General features: G+C 30.0%; 2 protein-coding genes across 2 annotated transcripts; both read right to left on the bottom strand.

Annotated features, from left to right (window-relative positions):
* Positions 1–8,257: 8,257 nt before the first annotated feature.
* On the bottom strand, positions 8,258–17,906 carry LOC123290890 (probable serine/threonine-protein kinase DDB_G0282963). The gene is made up of 11 exons (XM_044871253.1): positions 17,805–17,906; positions 17,476–17,737; positions 17,198–17,396; positions 16,204–16,442; positions 15,201–15,455; positions 14,941–15,140; positions 13,575–13,805; positions 13,360–13,492; positions 11,360–12,804; positions 10,255–10,562; positions 8,258–8,469 (listed from the first exon to the last, which is right to left on the bottom strand). The coding sequence occupies exons 2-11, from the start codon at positions 17,647–17,649 to the stop codon at positions 8,276–8,278; spliced, it is 3,378 nt and encodes a 1,125-aa protein (XP_044727188.1). The 5' UTR covers positions 17,650–17,737; positions 17,805–17,906; the 3' UTR covers positions 8,258–8,275.
* A 3,246-nt stretch (positions 17,907–21,152) lies between these two features.
* LOC123290894 (serine/threonine-protein phosphatase 2A regulatory subunit B'' subunit gamma-like) lies at positions 21,153–25,599 on the bottom strand. Its single transcript, XM_044871260.1, has 6 exons — positions 25,445–25,599; positions 24,834–25,375; positions 23,614–23,802; positions 22,091–22,441; positions 21,628–21,755; positions 21,153–21,304 (listed from the first exon to the last, which is right to left on the bottom strand). The coding sequence occupies exons 1-6, from the start codon at positions 25,488–25,490 to the stop codon at positions 21,190–21,192; spliced, it is 1,371 nt and encodes a 456-aa protein (XP_044727195.1). The 5' UTR covers positions 25,491–25,599; the 3' UTR covers positions 21,153–21,189.
* Between the last annotated feature and the right edge of the window lie 146 nt (positions 25,600–25,745).

The following is a 25,745-nucleotide window of genomic DNA, read 5'->3' as shown; positions in this document are numbered from 1 at the left end:
TATATGGCGGAAAATTTTGAAATATCAAAACATAGCTGAAGACATGACGACATGAGTCAATAAAGGTACTTAGTTAAAAATAAAAAATAATTTTAAATATTTTATTATATGATATCCATTTAATTATATCGAATAAATAAATTAATGAAATATAAATGAATGTATAACTTATAAAATATATTTATTTGTTAGAATTTCTTTTTTCCTTCATTAACTTTTTTTTTAAATATTTAATTTTTATAAAGCAGAATAGAACTAAAGTTCCTAAAAAATTTAAGATAATAATTTACACCAGACAAAATTTTTATTTTTCATTAAAACTACTTTTATTTACTTGGGAATTGTTTGGGAAGATTATTTAGGCTTGGAAATATAATATAAATATAAATAAAATTTGGGAATAATTAGTTTTCATGTAATTAATTATTTGTATACCATGTATATATGAAATATACATAGTATATTACGTTTAGTCCCAAGTTTGTAACGCTTAAAAATATTGATGATCATCTAATTAATCCATTTTCGGTTGTCCGTCCGTCCGTCCATCCGTCCGTTCGTCCATCTGTCAACTCGATAACTCAAAAACGAAAAAAGATATCAAGCTAATTTTTACAGCGCACTCAGGACGTAAAAAGTAAGGTCGAGTTCGCAAATTAGCAACATAGGTCAATTGGGTCTTGGGTCCGCAGGACCCATCTTGTAAACCGTTAGAGATAGAACAAAAGTTTAAACATAAAAAATGTTCCTTATCAAAAAATAAATAACTTTTGTTTGAAACATTTTTTTTGTAAATATCAACAATTAACTCAGTCAATTGTTTATTTTCACTTGTTTAAATTTATATTTATATAATAATATTATAAATAAAAAAATGTTTCAAACAAAAATTTTTTTTTTTTTAATAAGAAACATTTTTTACATTTATACATTTAAAGATACACGGATTAGTCACACGGATCTAAAAGAGCCAATCGACCTATATGTTGCTCAACTTTATCACTTTTTATGTCCTGAGCACGCTATAAAAATTTCAGATCGATATCGATATCTTTATCGTTTTTGGACTAGTCAGAGATTGTGTGTAATGTAAACAATATCTAGCCAACGACATAGATTAGACAAGGACACATAGGAACTAACTGGCAGTCTTCTCTCTCATTCATCATATCGCAAATTTTGGGCCATGGCGTTCTCTATGTATAATATCATAGATAAAATATAGTAGTGGGCATATAATATTCTATGGTATAGACAGTGTTGATTATGCAATCGTTTGTTTTATTACGTTATGTAAGTAAAGAAAAATAGCCACTCTTATAGGTAGCCATATACACATTACCGCATTACCGATATTCCCATATAATACATACTACATAATTTGCGCCTCATTTGCGCTCTCACAGGTAAATAGTGATGTTAACGAAAAAATGTTACCAATGAAAGTTGTTTACGGATATATTCTCTCACCCCAACTCTCTACAGGCACACAGCAGAAGAACTGTTGCATAGCTTAAAAGACATCGAAGTCACGATACAAGTCACTTTGCAATTTCACATAATATCTGAAAAATAAAAATTTTTTATGCCAAGCATATGGTGATTTATTATTATATCGGGAAACACACTAAATGACGTAAACTAATCAATATGGCAGTCAGAAAGCAGGATTAAATCTGAAAAAACAGCAGTAAAAGTCCATGGAACGATTAGCAACCATTAAAATAAGTGGTATATTTTTTTATTAGATAGTTTATTCATACATTTGGGAATTGGAAAGTATTGTTGTAAATTGCAATGGTTTCTTAATACCCTTCTATTTATTTAATTAACGCTTGCTGAAACCCTAGTTTTGAGAAAATGTAAGTCGTGCTTTACGATTAAGTTACATGCGTACCAGCCTTTACACTAATTTACTAATGTCAGTTATGTCAATCTTTGTTTTGAATTAGCAAACAAACAACATTGTATGTAATGTATAAAGGGCAAAGTAAAATCATATAAAAAAATTATTAAATTTATTAATTATGTGTTAATGAATTTCAAATGTTTTATTCATAATATGTCCAAAGAAAAATGTGATAATTGGAAAAACAACAAAACCGAAACACCAGAAAATCGTACAACACGACTGGAAAAAATGCGAGTAAGAATGGCAGTGGCTAGAGCAACAGAAACATTCCAAAGACGACAAATTCGGCTTGAAAAACAACGTGTTCGAACTGCAATGTCAAGAGCTACAGAATCAGACCGGCGAAGGAATAGTCGACTTGAAAAACAACGAATACGAACTGCTTTATCACGAGCGGGTGAAACAGAAGAACAACGTCAGACACGACTTCAACAAAATAGGACTTCGGTAGCATTAGCTAGAGCAACAGAAACAACACAACATCGAGAAGCTCGCCTCCAACGACAACGAATACGAACCGCCTTGATAAGGTCTATGAAACGCCAAGTTTTATCAAAATCTACAGAAGTCGTTCCGCAAAATAAACATAACGAGGTAGAACCTTCTCAAACGATGCATATTTTTAAGAATGTTAAACAAAATGAGCTAATAGAATCAAATACAATTCGGTTGAGTGATAAATATATGTTTGGAAAAGATACAGATGATATTAGATGTGAATTTGGTGAGCCCAATAGATCTTTCACTACAAAATGCGCTGACTCTCCCAGATATAAGTGTGAATTTTGTAATAGTTCACATTTTACACTAGTGTGTCCGGTAATGTCGTTGAATAATACCAGTTGAATACACAAAGAGATGATTTTGAGATGATTTATCAGAATATCTTCGTTGTTAAACAATTTTTGTTTGTTTAATTTTGGATGCAAGAAGATTACTCCAAACTCACAGGAATAAAGACAGCAGATATTAAAAGAAAGATTCGGCTATGATTAAAAAATGCGCAATAACAAAAGCAAGTTATATCAAAAAGAAACCTAATTTATCGTTTCCTATCACCGAAAATTCTTTACCACCGTAGCAGAATGGTTTCGCAAGAGGTTTTAACAGAGGAGCTTCTCCTATGATTTTCAACATGTTAAAACTAGTTAACTTGTTCAGTAATTAACGAGAATTAAATACAGTTACAAATCCGGTATAATTAGGTAAAGATGATTATTATTATATTTATTTATAATTTTGCACAAAATTTGTATCGCTCAATGCCGTTTTAAAAAAAATGTTTCACGTTAAAATTTCTTAAAAATAAAGATTCATGTAATTTAAATTTTTTTTGGTTACCGTATTTTTGTAAATAAAATTTTATGATTGGTAAAATGAAGAAAGATTTTTGCACACTTTTACCTATTGTTACTCGAATGAATGAAATCTCTAAACTGGAAAAATATTTGAGTGATTTGAGTAAATTTTATTTTATTATACCATGTATATGTGAAATATATCAATGTATATTAAATTTAGTCCCAAGTTTGTAACGTTTAAAAATATTGATGCTACGAACAAAATTTTGGTGTGCTTAGTCATGGTAGGGACAATAAAATCGATGCCAGGGCTTCCAGTGAGAAATTTTGGCGATAAAGGAGGCTGTTATGACTAATTTGCAATTGTTTACATGTTAATATTATAGAAAATGTCAAATTAAAATTATTGAAAAAAACTAATTAATTAAACTAAATGCATTAAAAATTGTGAAAATAAGAAATCAAATCGGACAAATATTATTTTTCAAATGTAAATTATCATAATTATTTATTTAAATTTGTGAGACAATAATATTAAATTTTCAATGTAAGTCCATAGATGCAATCCATACAATTATATATGCATCCATACAATTATATAATTAAAGTAGTGTATCGTTACCATGGAAACGCCTCCAATAAAACTCACGCACGGTGCGAATAGGTATTAATAAAATCACCTAATTAGTCCATTTTGAGTTGCCGCCTACCTGTCTGTGGACATGATAAATCAAGAACGAAAAGAGATATAATAAATTTTTATAGCGTGTTCAGGAATTAAAAAGTTAGATCGGGTTCGTAAATGACCAACATTGGTCGAGAACCCCTCCGTAAGACCCATCTTGTAAACCGTTAGAGATAGAACAAAAATTTAAATATTAAAAATGTTCCTTCTAAAAAAAATTAACAACTTTTGTTTAAAAAATTTTTTCGTAAACATCACTGTTTGCCCGTGGAGGCGCAAATTAGCTTGGAAACATATAGATAGTATGTACATAGCTATTGTTTATATTTTAAATTTATACGTTACATATATTATTCTGATTTTGAAACAATAACTTTAACAATAGCTGCTAGGCAGCCTATAATGCAATTTTAATAATAGCTGCTAGTCAGACTAATATTTATGTAAGCCGTAGATTCTAGCCGTGATAATAGCCACCATGTGTCCAAAAAATGTAATCTTACATGATCAAATAAATTATACATTAGTGCCGCTTTTCTCGATTTCATCATGCAGCAACGAGATTAATTAATAATTATGCAGAGATTTTAGGACAACGAAGAAAATGTTTTTTTTCTTAAATTATCGTAGGATGCTTTGTTACCGATCGCGCACAGCTTTTGCGAAGCACCTATTTGTGCATTTTCGCAAATTGTGCGGAAACCTAATATTATTTTGCAACGAAAATTATTTTACAAAAACATACTATTAAAAGCTAAAATTTAAGACCAGAATGGGTTTCTTGCAAGTCGCACATGCCGTGAAAATAAAAGTCGAAAAACGCGATAAAACCGTGTTTTCTCGTAAAGTTTCAAATGAATTTGACTTTAGCTAGTCTCTTTTTTTTTAATTTTTTTTAGCTCTGCTTTATTTTTGTTTTTTTTTATTAAAATGCTTTTTGCGCTTTCCGATTTTTTTAAACAACTTCCTTCAGTCTGAATTTTTTAAAAGTATGTTTCCTTAAAAACTGCTGTTTTTCTCCTTATTATTCCGTTGAAAAAACGGTCAGAATTATTTTTAATTTTAAACTTTTTTCTTGTACTAAATTAACCTATCGGCTTAAGAATCCCGGATACCTTGATCAGTGGCAAAGTATGAAAAACGCCGATCGTAAGAGTGTCATGAGCAGAATGGACACTATTTGCCGTGTGCTGTATTAGTCCCGGAGCTGACCGTAAGAACGCGAGCCGATCAGCGGTACGCATAAAATATATTTTCCCTACTACTACTAACCATAGTCAATAGGATGGGGCTTTAGTGCCTCAACGCAGTGGGCACATATAACATGGGTGCTTTCTTGAAAGTAAAATTTTTGTTGACGAACTGTACCAACTTTGTCCTGCTTGGTAATTACTTTAAAATCTTCTATTCATTGAATAGAACAAAATAATATTTAAGTGCCTCGACGCAACCGGTGATAACACGGTGGCACGGATTTTTCAATGAATTTTCCCGTGTGCACGAACTATACCCATTCCGATCCGCTTAAAACTTTAACCAAATGAAAATTTAAACAATTTTATATGCAAAAAAAAATAAGTGCCTCATTAGTTGCGGTTCTATATGCCTGGCAGGACGCCTAACATTTCGCGAGCTCCTATGCTACTATGTAGATAACTCGTCCGTCTGTGGTCACGATTACTCAAAAACGAAAAGAGATATCAAGCTGAAATTTTTACAGCGTGCTTAGGACGTAAAAAGTGAGGCCAAGTTCGTAAATGAGCAACATGGGTCAATTGGGTCATGGGTCCGTAGTACCCATCTTGTAAACCGTTAGAGATAGAATGAAAGTTTAAATGTAAAAAATGTTCCTTACAAAAAAATAAACAACTTTTGTTTGAAACATTTTTTTGTAAACATCACTGTTTACCCACGAGGGCGTTAATTAGGTACAAATTTTATAGTATGTATGTATTAATATAGGAATATCAAAGTGAATATCTTTTGTTATTTACATGATTGCGCATCAACACTTGCGCATTATATGAGAATATCAGTTAATTATGTCAGATATGTATGTACATATGTGAAATGTGACAGAGTTATCAACACTGCCTATACATGGTATTTCAACAATTAACTCAGTCAATTGTTTGTTTTCACTTGTTTAGAGTACTTTTAATATTTTGCTCAATTAAAAGCCTTATAAAACGATAAAAATGAAAAATCAGTGCTTTTTATGCCGTTATAGGTTTTTTATAAATTAATTTAAGTATATTGCTAATAAGATTATACCTTTTTCTATTAATATAAATTAAGATTAGCCTGTGTACATTGTGTTAAATAAAGTAAGAAATGCTTAAATGACAAGTAATAGATTATTGAAGTATTTATTCATCTTTCCCCATAAATCTCTACGATAATTGTGATCGAGAATCATTGGCCTTAGAAAAGGCGAAAATAGTTGTGATTGAAAAAATGTAGCATTTAATTAATAACAGAAATTCAGATCAATATTAAAAATATAAAAATTTTATTTTTTTAGAATTATTTGAGGAGATCGCCTCATATTACAACGGCATAAAAAGCACTGATTTTTCATTTTTATCGTTTTATAAGGCTTTTAATTGAGCAAAATATTAAAAGTACTCTAAACAAGTGAAAACAAACAATTGACTGAGTTAATTGTTGAAATACCATGTATAGGCAGTGTTGATAACTCTGTCACATTTCACATATGTACATACATATCTGACATAATTAACTGATATTCTCATATAATGCGCAAGTGTTGATGCGCAATCATGTAAATAACAAAAGATATTCACTTTGATATTCCTATATTAATACATACATACTATAAAATTTGTACCTAATTAACGCCCTCGTGGGTAAACAGTGATGTTTACAAAAAAATGTTTCAAACAAAAGTTGTTTATTTTTTTGTAAGGAACATTTTTTACATTTAAACTTTCATTCTATCTCTAACGGTTTACAAGATGGGTACTACGGACCCATGACCCAATTGACCCATGTTGCTCATTTACGAACTTGGCCTCACTTTTTACGTCCTAAGCACGCTGTAAAAATTTCAGCTTGATATCTCTTTTCGTTTTTGAGTAATCGTGACCACAGACGGACGAGTTATCTACATAGTAGCATAGGAGCTCGCGAAATGTTAGGCGTCCTGCCAGGCATATAGAACCGCAACTAATGAGGCACTTATTTTTTTTTGCATATAAAATTGTTTAAATTTTCATTTGGTTAAAGTTTTAAGCGGATCGGAATGGGTATAGTTCGTGCACACGGGAAAATTCATTGAAAAATCCGTGCCACCGTGTTATCACCGGTTGCGTCGAGGCACTTAAATATTATTTTGTTCTATTCAATGAATAGAAGATTTTAAAGTAATTACCAAGCAGGACAAAGTTGGTACAGTTCGTCAACAAAAATTTTACTTTCAAGAAAGCACCCATGTTATATGTGCCCACTGCGTTGAGGCACTAAAGCCCCATCCTATTGACTATGGTTAGTAGTAGTAAGGAAAATATATTTTATGCGTACCGCTGATCGGCTCGCGTTCTTACGGTCAGCTCCGGGACTATATTTGTAACAGCTAATGGCACTTCAGATCATTTATAATGAATCAACAGACAGGTTGGCATATGACAATATTACCTTAAACATTGTGATTGCATCTTTTATCTCCGGAATATGTCTTACACACAAAGAGAGCGTCTTCAACAAGTGCTCTTTAGTGAAATGCAATGCAATCATAGGTAACCAGTTGTGACATTCGTCATTCAAAGCTACCAAAACAAAGACGTATAAAGGCGGTTTTTCACTAAACGGATAGTTGAGTTTATGTTGTGTGTGTTTTCTAGAATCTGAAAAATAAAACTGAAACAAACCCAAAATAATAATTAACAAAACCCATATTTGATTATTATTATTAATTTCCATCTGTCGCAAAACACGCCGGTCTTCAAAGAGAGCGAAAATTTAAGTTATTATTTGAGTTGGTGTTTTGGTTTTGTTTGTACGTTTAGTGGAAAACCGACATAACATAAATACCTACGGGAAAGAGAAAAAATTTGTACGCGAGGACGAATGCACTTGATCGGGCTTTTATTAAAAACGTAAATAGGTTTAGGATTGACACGATAATGAAACGAAATTTTTGTAAAATAGTATACAAATCTTTATTTACAGTTTCATTAATTACAAAAAAATAAAAAAGTAAAAAATACAATATATAAAAATTTATTATATTAACAAATTATATCTCAATTTCGATACATCATTTTTTTATTTTGAGTTGGTTTTTTTAAATAAATAATTCTTAAATAATTTTTTTAATTAAATATAATAAAATAGGGCAGGCACTTTTTTTTAAATTTATAATTTCGTTTCATGTTTCACTTGGTTACGATATGCATACGGTCGTCGTAATACCATTTTATTACGTAAACCATTATTTACGGCACTTGAAGAATTATTGCTTGTATTTTGTGATTGAGGCAAGTTCGGTGGTTTTATTGATATCATCACACTGTCATCTGTATCATTATCATCGCCACTGTCAACATCACCTGTTAAAAAATAAAAATGCGTTCAATATATTGGGAGTAGATTCAAAAAAAAAAAAATTAATTAAAAAATCTTCTACATTCACAAAGTAAAAGAAAGAGTTGCTGAAGCTTTAGTTGGTTTGAAGACCAATCACTTTTTGGGACTTTAATATTTCGAAAGAAAAACATTTAACCTTTTGTCATACTCGGTAGATTTTATCTAAAAATTTCTTGATGAGTCTTTTCCGACTTTTAACAGTGCTGTAAGCCCTTTTAGTAAGTGTTTTACTTACGTATTGTTAAAATTTTTACTGTGTAACACCTTACACAGGATAGATCGTTCTTGTAAGGGTTGGAGCGGTATGAAAGAGAGAAAATGTAAAAAAAAACGGCTAGTGATTGTTGGTGTTAATTTATGTACAGTAGAATGAGCTACAAACAAAGTTGAATCAGCGACGATTAACTTTTTAACTTATAGGTATTGTATTTATGGATAAAACTTCAGTCAACGTGCTTAAAAAATTACTATCAAACGATTCTCGATCTAAAAATTTCAATAACTTAAAAACAAACTACAATGTACTACTGTAATAAGGGAAACAATGTACTCTACCACTTAAGGACGTCCATTTGCCACCCTGTTTTGCTACATGCGTTCATAGAGAAACTGTATATAAAGTTTAAATATTTTTAAATGAATAGGAAAGTGAAAAATTTTGTGAAATTCTGAAAATTTAAATAATAATTATTAACTGATAAAAGTTTCAAGTATAGTTATCGATATTATTTTTAAGAAATATCGATTTATATTTTCCGTTTAGTTCCATGTATAACCTTGCCTTTGTCACTTTTTAAACTTAAAATACAACGAAATTAACTAAAACCATTAAAAATTTTATATTATCATAATTTTTGTTATTTCTCTATTTCGGAAGTTCCCAAAAATTTACATTTTCTTAAGATCATCTTTAAATCGTGTATATGTTTCTCATTAATACCCGTTATAAGCGTGTAAATTTTTAGATTAAATCTGTATTTTTATGGCATTTGTTTGAGTACATATATATGGTAGATTCGAATGTAGCTCCGATTCAGATTTATTTTTAATAGTTCTATGATGATTTTAAGCTATACTACTTAATTACATCAACTCGCATAGAAAATCACTAAATTCTATAATAATTATCTGTAAACATTATTTAATGATTTAAGATAGTAGAAATCAGAGTAAAAATACTTCCTGATTGATAAGACCTGCAGAGTTGGAATCTTAAATTATACAATAAAGCTGAAGAGTTTTTTTGTTTGGTTGAACACGCTAATTTTGGGAACTACTGGTTCGAATTGAATAATTCTTTTAGTGTTGGGTAACCTTTTTATCGAGGAAGCTATAGCTCATACATCATAATAAAACATAGGCTTTAATTGACAAAGATACTAGCAGCAGTTACTCACAAGCTTAACTGGAAGATTACGAAAATTACTTACAATTATAATGAAAATTTACATTAATATAGCTCATACATCAGAATAACACATAGGCTAAACCCTCCCTCCCTCCGGACTTGTAACATATATTTCAAGTGTTATGCATGGTGGATGGAATAAGTGAGATAGCAAAGCGAAGCGGATAGGTTACATCTAGCTATTAAAAAAATGAGCTTGTATCAGCTAGTTTAACTTAAATATTCTTCATTTTTATCCAGATTTTTCGAATACTCGAGAAAATATAAATATTACCAAAATTCGATAATCGAATTTAAAAAAAGAGAGATAGAAGATAAAATTGTTAAAATAAAAATTTACCATCACTACTATTTGTCGATGCAATAAAATGATCATTACGTGTATTTTTTCGTACACGATTTCGTCGATAATATTTAAATTCTCTTGGCAATGTATATGATCTTGGTAATGATATTTGACTGTCGATATCAGATGGTGCTCGATACACTTTGTAATTAGTTTCATCTTGATGTATATCATGTTGTTCAATTATATTTTCATTATCACTAACACTATTTGGTTCATTGTTCGCCACTGATGAGACATGTTGTCGTTGTAATGTGCTATTGTTATCGTCGTTACTTAAAATTAAGTGTTGATCATGAATTCTGTAAATTAAAATTTAACTTATTAACATCAATTGAACGAGAAAAATCAATATTAAGAATCATTTTCTGGTTTTTACTGAAGAAAAATTATCTAAATTATAATATCGTCTTTGATACCATTTGTACAAATTAATCATCTCTTATATATTATACCAACGTTTATTTTTTGGTTCAACAAGAGCGACAAAAGCAGGGGACACTGATGGGATCATATATCTAATACTTCTGTATGGCAGTTGGCATGGGACAGAATATCCAAAAACTGCGGTGCCGACAATATATTATTCTCTATCTTCCATGACGCTTTGATCACGATGCGCATATTGTCAAATTTACTATTCTTTAAAATAACAGTAGCAGATACGCAGAACAGGCTTAGTCACTTGGAGGTTAGAGAGAGAGGGAGAGAGAGAGAGCGAAAACTATCAGTCTCCCTTTGCCGGGATACCTTCCACTTATAGGAGCTGGTCATACGGAAGTATTACATATATGGACAGCATCTCTTTATCTTATTCTTAAATTAAATGAAAGTTAAATGGTTTTAAATTTTACTGACATTCCAGACAGGGACGCGGACATAAAAATTATTAATAGTCCTCAATAAAATTTTTCAATTTAGAGCATTTACTCAGGTTTACTGCACTATAAAATAACACAAATAATAAAGTTTTTTGAGGGGCGGCTAATCGTTTATGGAGAACTTACTGCCATGAAGCAACATTCCAAGATGCTGGAGACCTCATTTTTGTCCACAGCGAATATTTAGAAAGAAAATATAATTAAAATAATATACATACCTATAAATATTGCTTTGCCCACAACGATCACCCCAATCATAATACACCCGTGTATTATCTAAATAATGCGGAGCTAATAATATTTCTGGAGTTTTACTTCGATTAATTTGTGTACGCACTGAAGAATTCACAATATTTTGTTTCGTTTTCGGTGGGGGAACAACATGATATGGTACAAATCTCGGTTGTGGATTAAAATTTTTAGTTGTAGATGCCGCATTTGTTGTCTGATATTGTGCACAATTCAAATTGATAATATCCCGTGGACTTAAACGAGCTGCACCATTATTTGTATCATCTAACGATAACATCATACGGCGATTATTTATATCGGCGATTTGTTGATGATGGCTTGTACATAAAATAATTCGTGGTTCACCACATTGCACATTTAATTTTGGACTGGCATCGTTATATAAACGTAAATTGTATATGGAATCGTTACTGTGTGATGTAAAACGTTGATTACGATTTAAATTCGACTCAGAATTAATACGCATTGGTTCGTTTTGATGAATATTTAAGCGGGGATCGTTCGGAGTTGCATCATACATTCTAGGGCTAATATTTAACGCGTTTCGTTCATCTGCATAATTACACGAGTGGTTCGAATTTAAACGTATTAATTCTTTATGTTGATACCGTTGATCAATCATTTCACGGCGTGGACTTTCACGATGTTGCGTCTCAATTTGATAATTCGTTCCACCTCGTACATTTAACATTGAATTATCGCATTTATATTCGTTTCGAGGACTCATATTTACAACACGTTGTAGGCGATTATTCGTAATTCGTTGTTGATCTTCTTTACGATTCATACGTGAATTATGAACCGATTTTTTTGGTAATTGTCGTGATACGATTTTTCGCGGCAGTGACCCGCTATCATCACTTCCCAGTATTGGACTTAAACCAACAATTTCATTGGAATTACCCCGTGGATCTATTGAACTGATATTTGGTTGATTATTTAGACCGGGTGATGAATTTGTGGACATACGATTCAAACTATTATTTAAAATTTGAGAATTGTAATTAAGATCGTTAAGTGTATTTAAATTATTTAAATTTTGTTTGTAGCTCGTTAATTTATTTAAATTTGTTGAATTTGTATTGATTTCACTTAAGTTATGTTGGTATTCGTTAATATTTTTGGTATACGCGTTTAAATCTGTTAAATCAGTTAAATCGGGGCTCGGTGGAGGCCAACAAATCGGTTCAACATGTTTCTTTGTTGTTGGTATCGGTTGACGGGGTAATGAATTAAATGTTTCGTCGGTGGCAGATAATGAATTTGTATTTGGTCCAACTAATTTTCCTTGTTTGATTTCTTCTTCAATTATTTTTAATTCGGCTAATTGTTTTTGCTTCTTTTCTTGAAGTTTTTGATGAATATTTACACGTGAACCAACGCTGCTGCCTTCATTTTCAGATGATCCGCCCTTAAAATAAATATTTAAAAAATATATGAATGAGGTCAGTTAAATGACTGACAAACAAAAATTTGCAAGTAAGAACGTGAAGTGATCATACGATGTTCTAAAATGTTTGAATGCATTAATTGATAGTAGCGACTTCACTCAATAAGTCACAAACGATTAGCGTCTTGGATATCAATATTCGAAATATTATGTCCAGTATATGGCTCAAGCTGCCCGACGTGGTCGAAAATCAGGCCTCTTGTTTTTAATAGAATAAAATATAATGGAAATGATGGCTAATTTTTTTTATCACTTCAGGTGAAGAATTATCACTGTATGAATAGCACAAAGAGGAAGATATCTTAAAAGTGACGTCATTGAACTGTATCTCCATAGAAATTATAAAACTCTGTTTTGCAAGAAAGAGATGGGCAATAATCTTTGAATGATTATAACTTCTTCGTTTTAATCAATTTTTAACTTTCAAATTTTGTTATGGTATCAAGTCTATTTTTACATTTTTATGGATAATGTGACAAATTCGTCATCAACCCAATTTGATGCTGAAATTTTTACCTGATGATTGTGCTGATTTGGTAAAGGTCGTCGCCAAAATGGAACTGAAGTTGGACCTAAATTTTGTGTTAATGTCATCGTCGGTGGTGGTACAAATGTTGTCGGTTTCTTCTTTTTCCTTTTAGTAGCGACACTAAAATATTGAGCAGTTTGTACATAAAAAACCAAAAAATGATTTAAATCAGAAAAGCGAAATTTTTTCGAGATAAAATTACCTAGCAATAACTGGATTTGAAAAGCGGCAATTAAATACGCCTGGTATTGAATGTTGATGATATCTATTGGTAGCAATTTTATTATTCTCCAAATTACTCATCTCATATTTCACATTTTCTTGATGAATTTCTTCTAGTTTAGAATTAGAAGGTGCTACCTGATTTTCATTACATTCACAAATTCCATTACACGATATACAATAGTTATTATTTGTATTCATTTGAGGTAATCTGTAATTCATGAGAAACTATTAATTTCAATAACAAAGAAATTCGACCAAGACATGATTCTAACCAAAATGATTATTTTTAATTTATGAGTTACTCTTAATAAGTACAGATAATAAGCCGGGGTGCATGGAAAAGTTGGGAAATAGCACCGATTTTAATGAAACTTTTTGTACCGTATTTATAGGACGTCGAGGAACATTTAGTCAACTTAATCTAGTCATAGGGGGCATATGTAGCCCAAGATTTTTTTGAAATGCTTATTTTGGCTTAAAATGTTATCTAGTAGATACTTTTGGCTGCTGAATACGAATCCTATGTCAGATAACACGGATGATTCTGTCACGTATTCCAAAATTCGTGTCATTTTTGACCAGCAATTCCACTTTCACAGTCCCAAAAATGTAAATTAAGTATTTTTTTCCTCCAAATTATGCTCTAGGAATTATGTTTGGTCGTTGATTACGAATTCGATGTCGAATTAAAAGGATTTCATCACGTCTTTCAAAAAATCGTGCCATTTTTTCCAGTACCAAAAAATTAAATATTTTTTCTGAACATAATCTCTAGAAACTACTAATACCTTGATTTAATTGTGAAAATCTTAAACTTAATAAAAGTGAAATTGTTGGAAAAAATGGGCCCCATTTTCGGAAGGCATAACAGAATCCGTGTTATCTGACATCGGATTGGTAATCAACGGCGAAAAATATCTACTAGGTGACAATCTTAAGCCAAAATAAACATTTCAAAAAAATTTTGGGCAACATATGCTCCCCACTGGGGCTCTATGTCTCCCTATGACTGAGTTAAGTTGGGTAAATGTCCATGTTTCCTTGGAGTGCTATAAACAATCTACAAAAAATTTCATTAAAATCGGTGAGGTTTCCCAAGTTGTCCACTATCGAGAGTTTTTTTCGGCTTATTTACTATATTAAACTGCATTTTTTAAGTCTCTAGTACGAGAACCCCAATGATCCCCAATTGCTACATTAATGCTGCCAGTCGTGTGGTTATTCAAGCGAAAATGAGATACCCTATGTTGTTTTTCTGGATAACAATGGCAATATCATTGCACCGCAGTTATCCATGTTAGTTTGTTTATAAAATTAATATTCAAAATAATTATAAAAAATACCTTCCACCAGCTTCGTATCCTAAACGACGTACGTGAAAATATCGATAATAAAGTAACATAAATACTAAGCCAATTGTAAAAAGGCCAGTCACTAAGAGAGGAACTATATACCAATCAGCAGGTTTATCGTACCAATTTCCTGCTAACCAGGCAGTTATTAATAATGAATTTTCTAACAACATCACTACGTAAAACGTCACCTAAAAAATAGCAATAGACATTTTTAGAAATGCTTTTCTTTACACAAACCTTACACCTACCATTTTTTGACGATGATTAACTTCTTGTAAATTTACATAAGCGAAGACATAAACAAAAGCGATTAATGCACTAAGATAAGCTTTACGGGGTTTGGAAATACGTTCACCATGGAAAACATTTTTTGGTGATATTAACCATAAAAACATACAAAACCAATGTAAACCAATTACAAGAAATATCCAATATCCGTATAATGAAGCATACATTGTTAATGATGTTACTCGAGCCGAAACGGTTCCAAGTCGCCATAAAAACTGTAAAAACAATATATAATTATTTAAAAATAAATAAAACAAGTGAAACTAAACAATTGACTGAGTTAATTGTTGAAATACCCTGTATAGACAGTATTGTATATCAGATGCTTTTTGAGTTATCTCGTGTTAACAGACGGATAAACGGAAATGGACTAATAAAGTGATTTTATGGACACCTATACCAAAATTTCCAAGTTTGTAAGACAATATCTAAGCGTTACAAACTTCTGACCAAATTTAATATATCTTGATATTTTTCACATTGGGGTATAAAAAATAAAACTGCTCAAATTTTATTTGAGCTATGAGTTATTTTAAAAAATGATAATTTGCAAATGAAGAACATGAATGTAATATGAAGACCGGTGGAAGACCTGTAGTAGATTGTGTATGCTTCACAAGTCAGACTCTCAACTTCCCAGAATAAAGCTGAAAGCTGAATGAGTCCAAGAAATCGAGTTTTATGTTTAAATGTTAATTTATGTTTAACGAGTATAAATTATGTTTTCAATCGTGGTTTAGAGATTCAAAGACTCAGTTATTAGGAACATTTGCGAATTTACACTTTTTACTCAAATAGGTACTGTCGAAAAAAGTCTCCACTTGTCTAAGTCCTGTGGCAGGTGGACAAATAGACACGAAAGTAATCCTATGAAAATCCTACCCAAAAGACGTTTTTGCTGTTTTTCCAAAATTTATTGATTGACGAAGTTTGGATCAATGATAATTTTAAACATAAACTTACCTGAAAAATAACACCAAGCCAAGTTAAAACTAATCGATGAACATTTTGTAGGCGAACATTTTTACTAAAACTAGCTAATGCCCAACAAACTGAAAATAATGATAAAACTGCAGACACAACATTTAAATCGTAGAATGGCTTTGAATGAGGTAAATCTGTTGATGGACACACCAATAAGTAGACTTGAAGTAATAACATTGGAGCTGCTTCCAAGAATGCATGCATTAATCGTAACATACCTAAAATATAAAAATTCGTTGAAAACAAAATGTGAAAAATACCAAAAAAAAGTATATTTTATCGAAAATGGTATTGTTTTATACCGATGATGAAATATTGCAAAAATTTCCTCAAAAATCCATCAATCATCCGTAAAAACATAGCGCACTTTCGCGCGGCCATAAACTCGATAGTATACGGGGAAAATAATTATGGGAAAAGTTAATTGCGCATTGGTTTGCATCAGATTCTGTCGCATAATTTCACTCTTAGTCAAAACCTTTTTGGTTAGAACTCAAATATCAAAAATTGCGATAAGTTAGCACTTTTTTACAATTTTATATTCATGTTTAACCAGCTTTTAAGCTCTTTCCATGACATGGTAAAATAAAAAAAATCTCAAGTAAATCTCAATCAGAACTGTTCTTAGGTGGTTGTGATGTGTTGCGGCAGGTTGGCATAAACTAATCATTTTTTGTGTGGACTCTTTTTCCAAAATAATATCTAACAAAAATTTCCCTATTTAGGCAGTGATGTTAGACCGCGGCTCAATAAGCCTGGCACACATGGCATTAAAAACTTACATTTGAAAAAAAAAATGGGCAATATCCTTGTATCAGTGAATGAACGCAGTCATAGGGAAAGCTATTAATTTTTTCTCCAAAAACTAGATAATTTTTTTCACGCTAATTATCTACTCCAAATTATCTTAACGTGAGTAGTGTATAGTGTCCGTATATCTTATTCGAAAATTTTAATGAAAAATAAAACTTACAGAGATCTCGAACTTCGTGTTTGACATGACGTAAATCAACAGGAATAAATAATTTTGCATATCTCCATAATACTCCACATTGGAAAATATGTAAAATTACTGCTAAATATACAGTCATTGTCCGATACAATGTTTTTTCTTTATTTGATTCACTTTGTCTTTGGGCTCTTGTATGTAAATACCATCTCAATGATACGATCTATAAATTAATATCATTTATAAACTAATTCTTTGCTTTGGCACTATAAATTTTGGGCACAAATAATTGAATACAATACCTGAGAAACAATTAAACTAAACGCAATCATTGTTAATGAGGCAATACAAATTAAAGTTTTTCCACGACCAGCAAGTGCCCAAGCCATAACTAAATCAAAAATTACATCACAAAAATACCCGGCTAAAGATATTACGGTGAACAAAACATCACAGAGTGGTAAAAATTCAGCCATTCTAAAAAGGATATCAACTCTTGGTGGGTGGTTTTTGTGTGATAGTTTTTGAAGAAGCTATCCACAATTATAATGAAAGAACCACATTCTAAAAATTAATAAAATCAATTATTATTTAATTCAATTATTGATTTATTATATATGTTGCAATTTACCTTCCCGATTTCCTTAAATTTAACCAAATATTATTTTCCACGTAAAAATAATTTTTTTTTTTTTTTTATTAAATAAATATTTTTTGTTAACCTACACTTTTTATTAACAAAAGGGCACTACTTATGTATATAAACATTTTTAATCATTTGGATTTATTCACATTTGACAATATTTAAAAACTTTAAAAGTTTTTTAAAACTTTTAAAATTCCTTTATCATAATTTTTCCAATAGTATGAGGAATAAAATGTTTTAATTCAAAAAATCCTTTCCAATATCAAAAATACCCTTAAATTCCTGAAATATTTTCGTAAAAAGTATGATTTTTAATTGAAGTAAAAACTATTTTTCTGAATAACTCTTTCTTAAAAATATATTTAATTTTAATTTTGGTAATTTATGAAAATAATCAATGGAAATTTATAAATTTTTGTATGAAAACTTGTTTGTAATGTTTTTTCTGTTTATGGTAAGAGTATAATTATAATTGAAGTCATATTTGAATACAGGTAAACGCAGATAAAGGTATTCTACCTTAAGGCAATTTAAAGAATGTGAAACAGTTATTAGAAAAGGAACAAATATTACTACGACATTGTGGAGTACATGAAGACAATATAATATTAACTAAGTATTCTTGTACTGAGTAATGAGTCTTTTTTCTCAAATATGTACATTATTATAATTGTTAAAAAAATTATTTACAATGTTTTGAGAAAGAATAGGTAATCAATTTTAATTATGTATTGAAATCATTTTAAAATTTAATTATTAACAAGTGAAAACAAACAATTGATTGAGTTAATTGTTGAAATAATATGTATAGACAGTATTTATTACTCTGTTACATTACACATACATACATGTAACACATACATAACTAATATTCCCATCTAATACAAACTAAAAAAATTACGCCTATTTTGCGCCCTCACGGCTAAACAATGGAGTTTATGAAAAAGTGTTTCAAATAAAAGTTGTTTACTTTTTTATAAGGAATATTTTTTACATTTAAACTTTTGTTCTATCTCTAACGTTTTACAAGATAGATCCTACGTACCCAAGACCCAATTGACCTATGTTTCTCATTTACGAACTCGACCTCAATTTTTACGTCCTGAATACGCTGTAAAAATATCATCTTGTATCTTTTCTCGTTTTTGAGTAATCGTGATGCAGACGGACAGACGACAGACAGACAGACAACCGGAAATGGACTAATTAGGTGATTTTGTGAACACCTATACCAAAATTTTTTTCGTACTATCAATATTTTTAAGCGTTACAAACTTGGGACTAAACTTAATATACTATGTATATTTCATATATACATGGTATAATAATACAAGCACATACAGCCATAGAAACTTCTCCAGGGATGTGATCAGAGGTTTCTTCTGGGGAGACAGGAAAGAGCATATTTTCTCAATTTTTGCAACAATTACCTTTTTTCAATATTGTTTGTCGAGAAAATAAAATTACATACAAGTGAAATTTACCAAATTAAAAAAATCCCTGAAAAATACGGTTTTTCCTTACAGGTCTCACCAAACTGAACCGATTTTCCAACTAAATACAATCTCGATTAAATTACCTTTCAAAAAAAAAAAAAATATCAAAATTGGTTCATCCGTTTAGGAGCCACGATGCCACAAACAGACAGACAAACACACATAGCGGTAAAACTAGTGCTATACTACCCTCTTTTTGCATCGGGGGTTAAAAAATCGTTTATCAGCTCAGAATGTTCAGAAATTAAAATAAAACTACGAAAATTATTTCACATACAACAAAGTTTTCCCGTAAAAATTTGCTATTAAAAAGATAATTATGCGATTCTTCATACCTGTTTTTTTAAATTTTTTTAATTTTTTGCTAAGCGATGGTCATCAAGATAGAAAGTTTGTTGTGTAGGAGTTCATACATAAACTTTTCATGAACGGATTTTGATCAGTAAATAATTTAATTTATATCTAATTTTTGTAGCGATTTGTGCACTGTATTTTTTTTGTTATATGAAATTAAATTACCGCGCCTCTCTATTTATGAGGTTTTTGCGATTTATTTATTTTTGGAACAACTTAGTTGTTGAACAAAATTTTTTTGACATAAATGGAAATATCGCTTATAAGTTATATAACAAAACTGTTCTTATTTTGTATTTTTTCATAATAATTTGAAAGTTAAATATAATTTTATATAATTTTCAAAAGAGAAACGAAAAAGCCCGAAGAAAAAATTTTCGTTAAACATCGTGTGACGTAATAATATTACGTATGCATGTTTATATTTATAAATAAGCTTTTGTATTTTAACATTTCTACGTCACGAACATAACACACTATGCCTAAATAACGTTTGCAATCTGTGAATTATTTTTAAAATTTTATTTATTTTAATTAACTTATATTAAATTACACATAGCTTTTAAACAGTTCTCTTGGCGAAGTTCAATAGTATTTATGATAAAAAATTGAATTAAAGTACAAAATATGATTATTTTTTATTCAACAACCCAATTGTGTTTCTTAATTTATAGATGAGGGAAGGGTTATATTGACCCGATAACTGTCTTTGGATTTGCCCTTGTTGATTACTAGGCCCTTGTTATCTGTAGTTTCACCAAAGAATTGTGTAACCTTGCTGTCAGCAAACAGGAATTTTCATAGAGATCAAAAAATGCCACCTATTCAGTTCAATTATGGGACAGTATGTATATGTAAATAGTTTGAAGCTGCTCATTTAGGCGCCCTTTATCTACTTACCTGAACTAATGAAAATTCAATACATGCATAATTTTTAGTCAGAATGACTCTTTTGGTCCAAAAAAGTATCATTTTTACAACATAAAATACAAAAAAAGGAAAATATAATCGTAAAATAAATACTTTTTTCAATAATTCCCACTGTGAGCAATTACGTTATGAAGTCGCGATCACTCCCAATGAATTGATTTCTAGCTAAAGATATGATTCGCGTCGATTTCAAATTTACTTGCTAATAATTAAAAAATGATTCATAGAATAAATATATTTTTAAAGTACTTTTTTACAATTGCAATATTTTTTTCGAAATCGATTCAAATCCACCGCGGTTGCTGTAATGTTTTTCAACAAAGCCCGTGTAATAAAAACTTTTTAGATAGGAAAAACGAAAAATTTATCAAGTTACAGATACTTGAAATTTTTTGAGGTAATTTATGTTTTTAAAATAACCAAATTGATAGAGTTTTAATTATAAATAGAAATTTTAAAGTTTGGGTTTCTGGGTAATTAATCAAAATCGGAATTTTAAAACAAAATAATTTATTTTAAAAACAACGAGTTTAAAAAATTAAGTACACTTAAATCACAACACTTAAAAATAAAAGTTTATTAAAAACCATTTAAACTCGATGTGAGTCATCGCCTCCAACATCAGCTGCTATTGCTTCTCGATTTTCATAAGCCCAAAAGCCATGATATTCAATTAAAATACTGATCATTGTATCGCCTTGTCCACTAAAATCAATAAGGAAAATCCAAATAGTATAAAAAATAATAATTAAACAATTAAACGAAAAACGTTTTACTTCTTAATAATAGGTATCTCTTAAGAACTATCATCTAAGGAATAAATTTGGAAAGCATTAAGATTCATTCTAGATAGCAAAAGTACACACCCTGAACGACGTTGCTAAGAACGCTAAGCATGTTTGTTCTTGCCTTATCGCAAGTTTTTTAGAAACGGCACTTTTCTGACCTTTAGAAAATTTTTTACCGATTTTTACCCGAAATTCGAATACGATATCTGGTAAATAAATAAAAAAATTTTAATTACTTACCAAGATATCAAATCTTGTAAAGTAATTTTTGTTGGATCAGCTGGTTTCACCATATCAAATATTTCATCTTTAATATCTTCAAAAATAACAGGCTCGGCACCGTGGGATACAAGTTGTTCTTGAATAGCCTGAAAATATCAAAACTTAATGGCTCAGAAAACTGCTCAAATTCTGCCGTAATATACAGGTAAAGTTTTTTTTTCTAAAATAATAAATCGTATATCGTAAATATAAAAATAAGTATCAATCGCGATCGTCATCCCAAAAATAAATGAAATTTAACGAGAAAAAATTATTCAACAAAAATTCCTGCTTGTCGATAAAGAAGACTACAATCTATAAAGTGTGGAAGCGATAAACATTTTTCTAAAAAAAAATTTTGAAACAAATGTGTCTTCTTTAGACCTAAATTTTGATATAAAAATCTCAGTTTTATTTTTTTAAATATAATTTTGAAACTTACACGAAAGAAGTAATTCAAATTAAAAGCTGTCAGATATCCTTGTGAATTAATATCAAGTATTCGAAATAAATAATGCAGGGATTGTGGTTCATGTCGATTTTCAAGGGCTAAAACAAAATCTAAATATGTTTTATAATCCATTTCACCATCATATGTTAAGCATTCTTGAAACACGCGATCCAAAAACACGCCAGTTAATGTTCCAGTACCGTATCCTGCTAATTCTTCTTTATTCAACATCCCATTATGATCCTTATCTAAATTTAGATATTGTCCATATACACGAAGTGCACTTGGTGCTGAAAACCAATTTTGTTCTTGCATATCTTTTGGAAAATCTTCATCCCTTAACTGAATAAAAATTAAGTTAAACCTTGCAAATTAATATTTGTTCGAGAGCTCTACAAATATCCTATGAATAAGATATACAAGGTGTCTAGCTAAGTTGGCAACATATGGAAAACTTCTTTTTATTCTATTTAAAAAACTCTGCTTTCAAAAATTTTAACATTCAGCTATTCACTTTTGACACCGAATATACAGGGTGTCCACAAATTGAGAAAGTTCTATAGGAATGTTAATAGCCGTTTAGGAATGTAGACCATTTTGAACAGATAATAAGAGAAACGGTTCAAGAAATCTTAAAAAAAGAAATTTGGAACGCATAGGTGGATACGTTGAGGCAAAAACGAACTGAAAATAACTGTTTTTACTAACGTCAACAATAATAATTGTAACATAATGTATGAAAAATAATTTTTGTGTATTAATTATTTTGTTATAAATGTTTCAAATTAACAAATAAACATTTTAAGTACGATGACTGGTTAATTTAGATAACAGATAACGTGTTTTCTAAATAGGATTTGCAAAATTTAATTTGAAATTGAAGTGGTCAAAACATCCCAATCCTTAACAATTCATTTCTAAACAGTTGTCTTCAGTTTGCTTTTGCCTCACCGTATCAACCTTCGTGTTCCGTACATTGTTCTTTTACAAAATTCTTTAAATATACTCATACATTTCTCGAAAATGGTCTACATTTCTAAACGGCCATTAACATTCCTATCGAATTTTCTCAATTTGTCAACACCCTGTATATTCGATGTCAAAAGTGAATAGCTGAATGTTAATATTTTTGAAGGCAGAGCTTTTAATAAAGAATAAATTTTTTTCGTAAACCTTATAATAAAAAAATTTTCCATATGTAGCCAACTTAGTTAGGATAAATGAATTTATGTACAAAATTTGCAAAGATGGTATTACAAAGATTTGAAGCTAATGTAGTCAAGATGTGGATTACTTAATAAAACAATGGCAATCTATTTTTTATAACTAATAGAGCCTAACATTATAATTTGAAAATAATATTATCGATATACTCAAAAACTTAAGAAAACATGGCTCACTATATGAATCCTTTTTAAAGCTTAATTTTCTAATTTGAAAGCATCATTTTAGCGCAAATTATTCGTAGGATATTATACGTACTGCTCATACAAAATGATAATCAATTTAGTTACCTCTAATAAATCATCTAAAAAACTACATGCTAAAATGTCTTGTATACGAATTCGGCCTGTTCGTAAAGGATCCAAAAAGAAGAAAAATTTTCGAACTGCAGTGCACATATAAAAACTATGAAATGATTTTTCCAATCCTTCTAATTGTGGTAATGTAGGTATTAATTCAAGAATGTAGTTTTCCAAATCCTTTAAAAAAGTAAAATTATTTTATTCTAGCTGTTATAGGCGAAAAACGTCAGGACTTAGATGAGTCCCTCGTCGAAAAATTATTTGAAGAAAGAATAAGTCTTAAAAACTCTGGAAAAGTCTTATGAACTCTGAATAACTCTGCATTTCTCAACGTTTTTGAACTGTCTAACTCAAAGTTATTCAGACTTATTAAGACTTTGGACAGTCCAAAAACGTTGAGAAATTCAAAATTCCCAAGGCTTATTATTTATTCAAATATTTTTTCCATCAGAAGTGTTATTGACAGACGTATAAAACAATTAATTTTATTTCACACTCATTTTACAACATTGGCAAAACACACTTAATGATTTTACTATTGCATTTCTACCAATTCTTTCAATTTTACGTTATAAAAATAAGTAAATAAATAAATAAATGAGTTTGATAGTTAATCGAGATAATAAAACCGCAAAATGACTAAAAAGTCGGAATTTAAAAGTACAACTCCGATTTTTACGGGAATGAGCGCAAACTGTTCGTATGAAGGTGTAGAAAAAGTCAGTTTGGTCAGTAAGTATAGGCTTTAAATTTACGTGCATGAGCACGCTTACAAGTTCGTAATTATCAATCATGATGAAAAATCATAAAAATAGAAAAAAATTCTATTGGATATTATACTTTGAGCTATTCTAAACGTTTTTTGTTAAACATTTTTCCTAAACCTCGCCGTTTTATAGTATAGCTTTCAAAAAAAAATTCGTTTTGATGAATAATAGATATTGACAAAATTATCGATTATATTGTGTTTTTGATCAAATATTTGATTTAAAAAAAATTGGACTTTTTTAACCTTACCTCACCGTTTTCAGGATGTCGACGTTTTAAAAAAAAATCGCTTTTCAGGCTAAAATTTCGTTATCAAATAATTTTTCACGACTATCGAGTGATTTTTATTAGAAAACCAAGTGATTTTATATTAAGCAATTAAAATGAGCATTTTTTGGAAATCAATAATAAAGGAAAAACTATTCAATGATTAATCTTACCGATTCTCGTAAATATCCTTGACCTGTGATATCGTATAATGATAAACCAATTCTTGTTTGATAAACCCAAACTTTTCGCATAACATAATTAAATAATGCAACTATCGAAATACGTCCATACGGATCACCTTGTTGTAATTTCGCAAAAACTGTTGCCGTAAAATATGATTTACATTTTGGATGTAACGACGCAACTTTCAAGAAATCCGTATAGTTAATAAACTGTTCTTCGGGGTTATATGGTGGTGAATGATGTTGATCTAATAACGACCATAATGTCTTCAACTCTTTATCATCTAATAAACCTCGACTACGTCTTTGTAAAAATAATGCACGAGTTTCTTCACGCAATTTTTGTGGAAGAATTTCATTATGTTTAGGTAATTTAAAATAAAATTTCGGTATTACTTTGTAAGTCTCGTCAACATCTTCCGGTAGTGTACCCTTCCAATTTTTATATAATTTTTGAAATTGTTCATCTTCAATTTTCTTATTAATTTCTTGTACATCTTCTTCTGTTAAATTCTTTTCGTTACGTTCAACTGAAAAAACATTTGTATTATCACTTTAATCAAATTTAGGAAGTTTTTCTATTTGAATTTTTAACAAACCTCTTATTTTTTCTACACGTTTCTTTAACAACGTCTTTATATCCATTATTTAAACAGATCTTTTAAAAATTTTAATTTTTGAAAACACTATTTAACTTTTAAAGTTCTTTAAAACTTAAAATAGAAATAAAAACAGATATTTGAAATACGTCATGTTGAAGGTTTGACAAGTTGTTTTTGTTCACAGGTGTTTCGTAACCAATAGCAACGTACACAGAGTGTATCAGAATCAAAGATATTGTAATAGTATTTATCTATGATCAGAATTGTTTCACAGTTTCTATTTTATTACAAAAATGTG

The sequence above is a fragment of the Chrysoperla carnea genome, chromosome 1, assembly GCF_905475395.1.
Source record: "Chrysoperla carnea chromosome 1, inChrCarn1.1, whole genome shotgun sequence".
In the NCBI taxonomy this organism is placed as follows: Eukaryota; Metazoa; Arthropoda; class Insecta; order Neuroptera; family Chrysopidae; genus Chrysoperla; species Chrysoperla carnea.
This window is presented reverse-complemented; position numbering and strand designations above follow the sequence as displayed.

Coding starts and splice junctions, on each gene's coding strand:
- LOC123290890 (XM_044871253.1), bottom strand. CDS start 17,649: ATGGCTGAATTTTTACCACTCTGTGATGTTTTGTTCACCGTAATATCT. Junction 15,456..16,203: donor GGCTTGGTGTTATTTTTCAG/GTAAGTTTATGT, acceptor TTGTTTTTACAG/TTTTTATGGCGACTTGGAAC. Junction 13,806..14,940: donor GGATACGAAGCTGGTGGAAG/GTATTTTTTATA, acceptor CATGAATTACAG/ATTACCTCAAATGAATACAA.
- LOC123290894 (XM_044871260.1), bottom strand. CDS start 25,490: ATGGATATAAAGACGTTGTTAAAGAAACGTGTAGAAAAAATAAGAG. Junction 21,756..22,090: donor ATTTGAATTACTTCTTTCGT/GTAAGTTTCAAA, acceptor TGATATTTTCAG/GCTATTCAAGAACAACTTGT. Junction 21,305..21,627: donor TTACAAGATTTGATATCTTG/GTAAGTAATTAA, acceptor TATTGATTTTAG/TGGACAAGGCGATACAATGA.